General features: G+C 45.0%; 1 protein-coding gene across 1 annotated transcript; it reads left to right on the top strand.

The window, feature by feature from the left end:
* The first annotated feature begins 1,138 nt into the window (after positions 1-1,138).
* On the top strand, positions 1,139-8,543 carry LOC124198378. Its single transcript, XM_046594210.1, has 4 exons — positions 1,139-1,453; positions 2,416-2,505; positions 2,571-2,642; positions 2,711-8,543. Exon 4 carries the CDS (start codon positions 2,838-2,840, stop codon positions 8,541-8,543), a length of 5,706 nt encoding a protein of 1,901 aa, XP_046450166.1. The 5' UTR covers positions 1,139-1,453; positions 2,416-2,505; positions 2,571-2,642; positions 2,711-2,837.
* Positions 8,544-9,494: the final 951 nt, after the last annotated feature.

Raw genomic sequence — 9,494 nt, 5'->3', positions numbered from 1 at the left:
GGGTCGAATATTGGTCGTTTCATCCGGCAAAACTTTAATTCGGCACCGAATTGATGTACCTTCGACATAAGGCAACTATATTTCGACTGGTGCGAGAATACGTAGACACAGGGTATGCTAATGGTACTTCGACAATTAGTTTTAAGGTTAGATTAAGTTAGTTTAAGATAGTTTTAAGTTAGGTTAGGTCGAAGTACATTAGCTACCTGTTGTTGAAATATTGTCGCACCATCGTGGAAATATAGCCTAGTTGCTAGCTGTTGAAGGTGCATCAAATCGGTGTCGAATTAATTTTTTGTTGGGTGTACGTCAGTATTCCGACCCGATTTCTTTTCTATTTTCCCCTTCTTTCTCGTTATCTTTTTGTCCTTCGCTTCCTTCGTGTATTCTCCCCTCCCTCACCCCCAAAAAAAATAATTAAAAAAAAAAACCTTAAAAAAAACTACTCTTGTTATTATATAATATCTTAATATGTTTCTGTCTTATTCTTTACCTTCCCCTTAATCTTTTACCTATATCTATTGTTTTTCTTCTTCATTCTTTATCGCCATCTTCTTCTTTCAGAATTGGGTCGGATATTGGTCGTTTTATCTGACAAAACTTTAAATTCGACATCGATTTGATGTAACTTCAACATAAGGCAGCTGTATTTCGACAAGTGCGAGAATACGTAGACACAGTGTATGCCAAAGTACTTCGGCAATTCGTTTTTAAGATTAGGTCAAGTTAGTTAAGGTTAGGTTAGGTCGAAGTACATTAGCTACCTGTTGTCGAAATATTTTCGTACCATTGTGGAAATATAGTTGCTAGCTGTTGAAGTTGCGTCGAATTGGTGTCGAATTAAATTTTGTTAGGTGAACGTCAGTATTCTGACCCAATTTCTTTTCTATTTTTTCCCCTTCTTTCTCTTTTCTTCTCTTCCTTCGCTTCCTTCGTGAGCATGAATGGAGTGTGGAATTGAAGAATGTGTGCGAAGTTGGTCTGTGTGGGCCTGTTGATTTGAATGAATGTCTCAATAAAATATCTTCAACCAAAACTACTCAAAAATCTTATGTGTTTTTATTATGTAGCATTAGCAACAGTTAGATTATCATTCTTAGTAATCATTGTTGTGCATCGGCACAGGCGATGAAAGAAATCGCGATATGGCAACGGTGGCGGGGGAGGAGAAGAAAACGAGCGGCCAGTCGATCCAGATATTTCAACGAGGCCGGAACATTCCGGCGAATCGAGAGTTTTTTGTGGTTAATTTTGAGTTTAATCGAATCGACTGTAAGGTGCGCGTGTTCCCTTGTACCGTGATTCCGTGTCGAGAATACATATTCTTCGCTGTCTACGGTGTTCGTGATTGATTTTCCTCAGCGGACAGCGGTCCGTCACATTGGTGCCGAAACCCGGGATCGAACTTCACGTACCTGTACGTCTTCCTAACGTGGCAAAATTTTCATCGTGGGTAAGTCAACGAATTTTTTATATTGGGTGTGAACGCACGCTGAGCGAGCAAAAATATCGTCGATACCGAAATTCACGTCACGACCACGAGGCCCCTTTTCGAACCCTACCCCCTCTCTTTATCTATTTCGTCGCGCGAAAGAAAAAAAAAAATTCGAACCCCACCTCTTCCCACCGATCATTTCTTTATCCTTACCCCCCCTCCCCTCCCCGTTGTAATAGTCTACGGCCAATTCATTTAAGTTTTCTTTTATGCTAAGTCATATACTTTCCCTTTTATTTTTTAATACAAAGGGACATTTTGTGGGGCTCTAACATACAAAATAATAGCATCCCGGAAGGGTCGTCTTCTCTCATCTTTTTACCCTATCTGGGCTGATTAGTTTTCCCCAATGTTTTATTAATTTATGGGAGATGAAGCTGTTCGTCATCAAATGGGGGGATCTAATCGCGGCATAGCAACAGGACATGGATTGCTCTTCTTTCAATGACGTTCTATCTCCATTATAACGACTACCTTATTTGAAATCCCGTTTCTATATTAAAATGAGGGCATCGAAAGAACTTTCGAGGAGACGAGAAAGAATATGGCCGTGCGATCGCGAACGTTTTCGGGAAAGGTATATAAGCAAGTCAACCGTGGGTTTAAATACTTTGTATTGGTAGACGCATATGTGCTTAATGCGAATGTTTATTTTTTCAGCAATGTTTAGAAAACATTGAAGGGTGGTTTTCGGTGGCCCGTTATTTTACGTATATTACGTTATTCTGCTTCAAACAAGATAAACGGGGCTGCCACCTCTGACCCTTTTTACAAACACGCTGGCCTCGTATCTGTAATAACTGCACATTGTTTTTATATTATTTTAATAATTGCAAAATGTCATCCCCGTTAAGTTATGTTACTGGAAATTATTCGCTTGTTTACCTAAAAATTAAAAGATTATGTTTTAACCTACCCAGGTCGAACCTACGAACACGAACAATCCACTTTCGAACACAACCAGCACTCGTCTCGACTTTCGAACAATTCTATTCCGAAACGGTGTACAGGTATACTGTTCACGAAATCTGTTAGCCTTATATTTTGATAATTAATAATTCCTTTTTACCTCCAGATCGAACATATGAAAACGAACATACGGCCCTCGAACACACATACTCGTTTCGAATAATTCTCGTCCGAAAGGGTATCTATACTGACCCAAACAAATTGCTTCTACGTTTCGATAATTAACAATTGTTTTTATCATCCCAGATCGAACATACGAACACGAACGTACGGCAACGAACACAGTCCTTCGTTTCGAACACGCCTTGCTCGAAAGTCTCTGAAAAATTTAACTCACGGTCCGTGTGACGTACGTCCACAATCTTCCGACGCCATGGCCGACCTGGAATTAATGAATGCCCCGGATTTGTTCCGGCTTCGAACCACTACAAAACGCCAGCACACGAACCTCGTTACGCGAGTGTACAGCATGATTAACAGACGGGCATCGCAAGCTGTATTCGCGGTGTTGTCAACGGATCTTGAGGCTGCGCTAGAGCGTATCACGGCGATTAACGAGCGGTACGTCGTCGCGGGAGAACTGGATGATCAAGAAAGAGCGGCAGCAGAGGACTACATCCAAAGCGTTGCTGCGGTAAATAGGCAAGCACGGCTTGCTATTGGAGGGTATTTACAACCCGGCGCTAACCCGCGCTTTGAAAGATGGGTCGTTGAAGACTCGAATGTTGATCAAGCTCTGCAGCAGGATCCCCCGACTGAATCCAATGGAACAGAAGAAGATCAGGATAGCGGTCCAGAGCATAATGAAATAAACCAACGACCTGTTCGCAGGACTCCGCCGGACGATCCTCCCATCAACCCATTAAATTTGGGCTCGGCGGGTGGCATCAATAACCAAGTCGAGCCTAACGAAGCCAATCAAGCGAAACGGCGAAGAATTGAACTTGAATTCGAACTCGAAAGGAAAAAGGTCGAACGTTCCCGCAAGATGGATGATCTTTTACGTCAATGCGAGAGAGAAGAAGAAGATATTAAAATGGCAATCGAGCGCGAAAAGCTCTTGGCTGGTGCGCTCGATGGATCGATTCAAGGAAACCCAATCCTTTCCTCCACACCGAAGCGCAATATGGATACCATCGGAAACTTACGACCCGTAGAAACAACCGAAAGATCGGCAACATTCGCTCCGCCAAGTCGTTGGCCAAAGATTATCGTCGAAAAATTCAACGGGGATCCGCGAAAATGGCAAAGATTCGCGCACGGTATTCACGCCACCGTTCGCGACGCAAACATCCCTGACTCCTACAAGCTTCTGGGCCTTCAAGACAACATTACGGAAGATATTCGGAAAAGGATGGGCCACATCTTCAACGGATCATATGCATTTGAGTCGGCTTGGAATGAATTGGAAGTTAAATATGGAAATCCAGGTCTTATAATGCAGGCGCATAACCAGCACCTTCTCCAAGTCCAGCCTTTCAAAACCGGAGACTTTAATTCGCTCTTCACTTTAGCGGCAGATGTCCGTGATGCCGTATCAAGCGTTTCCGTTGAGCACTCCAAGGAATTTACGTTTTCAACCGTCATCTCCTCGCTCGCCTCAAAGCTTCCAATTCAGCTTCAAATCGACTGGGGAAAATATGCATATTCCCTTCGTCCGAATCTACCATCGCTACGAGATTTCGACAAGTGGATTGATATCGCTGTCGGAGCAGAAGAGTATCGTGGAATTCGACTTTCCGTGGCCGGAGATGTCGTTAATAAACCCGCCCATAATACTCACCCTCGGCAGCAAGGCGGCTATGGTCAACCTGGTAGCAGTAATTATCGTGGACCTACTGTGTTGACGAACGGAATTCAAGAAAAAGTAGCAGCTCCGCAGTGCCCTGCCTGCAGTGCCAATCCTGGTCATCGCCTCGAGTATTGCAACGTTTTCAAGAAAATTTTGGTCAACAAACGAGCAGCTCTCTGCGCCGACAACAATTTTTGTTTCAAATGCTTGACACAAGGCCACTACGGAAGAAATTGCTCCCGCACTGACGTGAAGTGTAAGGACTGCGGAAAGGCGCACAACACTCTCTTACACGGAGCCGATCGCCAATTTCCGTCTGCAAAAACTCAAGGTAACGAATCTCTAACTGTTTTAACGATTCGTGCACCTAACCCAAACCACATACGTCCCGTATTGCTAGCCATCCTACCCGTCACTGTAAAAGGTAATGAGTCCGTCGCCAAAACATTTGTGGTATTAGATCCGGGGAGCGAGGCCACGCTCATTACGAACGCTCTCGCAAAAACTTTAAATTTGACTGGGCCCCCCTTTCGTATTCGCTTCGGTAACTTCAATGATTCAATCACCATCGACTCTAAGGTCGTTTCGTTCCGCATTGCATCAATGAACTACGAAACTCCCATCAGTGAAGCTTTTCTCGTTCCAAAAATCAGTTTATCACCTAGAAAAATCGATTGGCCAAAACTGAAGAAATACTGGGCTCATCTCGCAGACTTGAATTTGCCAGCAATAGACTCTTCTCAAGTTGGTGTATTGATTGGAGCGGACCAACTTTCGGCCCATATTCAAAAAGAGATTAGGGAATCAATTGAAGATGACGGCCCTACAGCGATTCTGACTCAATTTGGATGGTCGGTGGTGGGAAAAATTCCCAATTTTCTTGTGGCCGGGCCAAGCAAGAAAGTAAATGTCAACATTCACTCAGTTTCCCATGATGAGGCGCTATGTAATCTCGTAGAACAATTTCACTCTACCGAGTCTTTCGGTACGGATGTTTATGCTCCCACGATCACCTCGGCCGAAGATGCTCAAGTAATTGCCGTGCTCGAATCATCAGTAATTTTCATCGGGTGCGGATGGCAGGTGGATCTCCCTCTACGCTCAAAAGGCTTTGTCTTCCCTAATAATAGAAAACAGGCTGTGTCTAGGTATTATGGGATGGAACGACGTCTCTCGTTGCCGGAAAACCAACATTATGCGGACAAATACAATCTAATCGTAAAAAAGCTTATTGATTCCGGCACCGCTGTAAAGGTAGACTCGTCTGCAATCAACAAGCCGGAAGGAATGATATGGTATTTGCCGTATCACTTCGTTGAAAATCCGAACAAACCAGGGAAAATCAGAGTGGTTATGGATTGTGCTGCAAGTTTTTGTCAAGTCTCGCTCAACAACCAACTTCTCCGTGGGCCGCCGTTGCTCCCAAAGCTAATAGGAGTGCTGCTACGGTCGAGGGAATGTCTTTTTGCGCTTTCTGCGGATATAGCGGCCTTTTATAATCGCGTCGGAATTCCAGAAAAACATCAGTCTCTCCAACGATTTGTCTTCCGCGAATTCGGAAGCAATAAACCGCTGAAGACATACCAAATGACGACCTTGGTATTTGGGGCAGTCCATGCATCAACCGCGGCCATTTGGGTCTTGCAGCATGCGGTAAATCAAAACAGAAAATATCCCGAAGTTGCATCGCGAATAAAGCAAAATTTTTACGCTGATAATTTGAGTGACTCGTTCGACACCGAAAAGGAAGCCATAAAATTCGCAAAGGACGTCACAGAATCGCTGGCGATCGGTGGTTTTAAATTAACGGGCTTTGCGTCCTCATCTAAACGGGTCCTAGAAACAATTGCAGCGGAAGACCGGGCCGGATCGATCCTTGACTTAAATTATGGCGCCTTACCGACAGAATACATTTTGGGGCTCGCATGGGACTGCAACAGCGACTGTTACAAATTGAGAGTTAAAGAGCTGCCTCCAATCACGACGAAACGGGAGTTGTTGTCGGCGATGTCAAAAGAATTTGACCCATTAGGAATTTGCCTTCCGGTCATTACGTATGCAAAACTACTCTTTCAAGAAACGTGCAAGCTACGGTCAAGAATTTCCCCCTATAAGAAGCCGATTGGGTGGGACGAGCCTTTGCCAGAGTGCATTCTGGCAAAGTGGAATATATGGGCCAGCTCATTGTCATCTCTCTCTCAAATTTCCATTAGGCGATGTTTTCGGTCGAGTGACGAGAATCGTGCAGATTGCATATTTGACCTCATCGTTTTCTCGGACTCATCTCTCCTTGCGTTCGGAGCTGTGGCTTACCTAAAGACAACCTGTCACGGCAAAATGCACCTCGATTTCGTTATGGCGAAGGGCCGCATCGCACCCACCAGCATCCTAAGTATTCCCAGGCTCGAGCTACTAGCGGTGGTACTAGCGATCAGAATGACGCAATCCATCATGAGAGAAATGCGCATCCCGATATCATCCATCGAATACCGAACTGACTCAGAAATCGTGCTTCACCAGATAAATTCTTCACATCACAAGCATCCAACTTTCGTGGCCAACAGAATCGGCGAAATTCTCCGTCACTCTAATCCCGAGCAGTGGAAATTCATATCTGGTAAGGATAATCCGGCCGACGACTGCACTAGAGGCATCACCCCTGACTGCTTCACATCCAATAGTCGTTGGCTTACCGGCCCGTCCCAGTCGCAGTTGTCAGCAGCACAAGTTTTTACTGTGTCACTCAACCAAGCAGAAGATCCTGACCCATCCATAGCACTGTCAGTGTGTGCCCTAGATTTTTCCTCCCTTCCCGTCAAAACCTCATTGCCAGCCGTTTCAAAGTTGATTGCGGATAGTCAAGATGGTCTTGCTCGGTTAAAGCGCGATGTAGCCTTGTCATTGCGCAAAGGAGCCAATTTGGATTCGCCAATCACTGATGATGAATTAAAGCAAGCAATGCGGACGTGCATCATTGTTGCCGCCGAGGAGGCGTTTCCGGAAGAAATCATCGCTCTCAGAAGTGGAAAGCTAATTCCGAAAGATTCCGTCCTTCGTAATGTGAGTCCTTACATCGATCCTGCGGACGGGCTAATGAAGGTGGATGGCCGTCTTAAACATGCCAAGCTGCCACAGCACGCGCGACAACCCGTTATTCTTCCCTCGGATCATCGTCTGACCTCGCTGATTGTTGCTGATGCTCACAACGAAATTAATCATGCGGGAGTAGAACACACTCTTTCAATTGTCAGAAGGAAGTATTATTTAACTAAAGGTCGCAGGTCCATTCGAAAAACCTTGGCGCGTTGCGTCAAATGTCGACGTAGATGTGCACAGCCCCGGCCACCCATCATGGCCAGTCTTCCTAAGGAAAGACTGCTGCCATTCGTTCGACCCTTTTCAACATCTGGTCTCGACTTCTTTGGACCTTTTAACACCGTGATCGGTCGACGCACTGAAAAGCGTTATGGTCTTCTCATTACGTGCTTTTCAACCCGTGCTGTACACCTGGAATTAGTGTACTCTCTCTCCGCCGACTCCTTTTTGATGGCGCTGCGGCGGTTTATTGCTGATCGTGGCCATCCTACAACCATTTATTCGGACAACGGGACCAATCTGGTTGCGGGAAAGAAGGAGCTGCGCGAAGGAATTGTTAACCTCAACTCAAAGCTGGTGACCGAGGAGATGATCGATCGGGGAATCAATTGGAAATTTTCGCCGCCATCAGGCCCGCATTTTGGTGGTTCGTGGGAGCGCCTTGTCGGCTCAAGCAAGAAATCTTTGCGCGCTGTTCTGGAGGAGCGCAGCGTTAATGACGAGGTGTTGCTGACTGTATTAAAGGAAGTTGCGTCACTCCTCAACACTCGCCCTCTCACGCATGTATCAAGTGATCCGTCCGAACCGGAACCGTTAACGCCCAATCATTTTATTCTCGGCTGCCATCATCCCCATTATCCGCCAGATGCCGAAGAAGCGTTTTGTGGCTTGACCAGACGACGCTACAGGCAGTCACAATTTATTGTAAATCAGTATTGGCGTAGATGGATGCGGGAATACGTTCCAAACCTAATCGATCGGAAGAAATGGAATCAAGCAACCCCTTCACTCCGCGTTGGCAACCGAGTGCTTATCATGGATGAGAACACTCGACGCGGACAATGGCTTACTGGAACCGTGTCAAAACTATTCCCGGGAGAAGATGGTCGCATCAGACGTGTCTCTGTCAAAACTGCGACTTCTGAATTAACCCGCCCTGTTGTAAAACTTTGTCTATTTTCAGATACGTAATCGGCCGGGCGGGACTGTTGTGCATCGGCACAGGTGATGAAAGAAATCGCGATATGGCAACGGTGGCGGGGGAGGAGAAGAAAACGAGCGGCCAGTCGATCCAGATATTTCAACGAGGCCGGAACATTCCGGCGAATCGAGAGTTTTTTGTGGTTAATTTTGAGTTTAATCGAATCGACTGTAAGGTGCGCGTGTTCCCTTGTACCGTGATTCCGTGTCGAGAATACATATTCTTCGCTGTCTACGGTGTTCGTGATTGATTTTCCTCAGCGGACAGCGGTCCGTCACAATCATCATACACGGGAAATTGAAAAGGCGAATTAAATATGTTTTCTGATTTTTCTTTGAAAAAGTAAAAATCAAAAATGTTTTCTTCAAAAAGCGGTACGACGTACGGTATACAACATGTTTTAGATTTCATCGTCAATTTATCCTTTCAAGGATTCGAGCAACAAAAAATGTAAGGACACGAAATAAAAGGAGTTTCCATTAGATAAACTTGTTGTGACCGTTTGTTGTGATGGGTTTCGTCATTTCGTGGAAGGTAGCTTACGTCGCACTATGTAGAGTATTGATTTTATTATAGCAATAGCGACATTTTCTGTCGTTGTGCGCTTCAACACATTTAAAAAATTATTGGATCACGAATGTCGCCGTTTCAATGACTAATCGAGCTTCTCTTTGTATACGTTTATACAGTACACTGATGGCATCAAGTGTGCGCTTGCAAAATATCAATCCTTAATAGACGAGGACAAAATGCACTTAATAATGCTGAGTACGGTACTCAGCTGTCCATTCAGTCAATTGCCATCATCCATATATAATAAAAGAACAAGCTTTTTGGGGAGGAGCCTGTGTCTGTCACGGATAATGTGTCAACACAGGCTCCTCCCCCAAAATGAAACATGCCCAAACATGCCCAAACAAATCACCACCACATGTCGTGAT

Source organism: Daphnia pulex, chromosome 7 (assembly GCF_021134715.1).
Source record: "Daphnia pulex isolate KAP4 chromosome 7, ASM2113471v1".
Taxonomy (NCBI): domain Eukaryota; kingdom Metazoa; phylum Arthropoda; class Branchiopoda; order Diplostraca; family Daphniidae; genus Daphnia; species Daphnia pulex.
The sequence above is the reverse complement of the archived record's forward strand: the minus strand, read 5'-3'. Positions and strand labels throughout refer to the sequence as shown.

What these genes read in the sequence shown, in the direction of transcription:
- LOC124198378 (XM_046594210.1), top strand. Translation starts at nt 2,838, where the DNA reads ATGGCCGACCTGGAATTAATGAATGCCCCGGATTTGTTCCGGCTTCGA.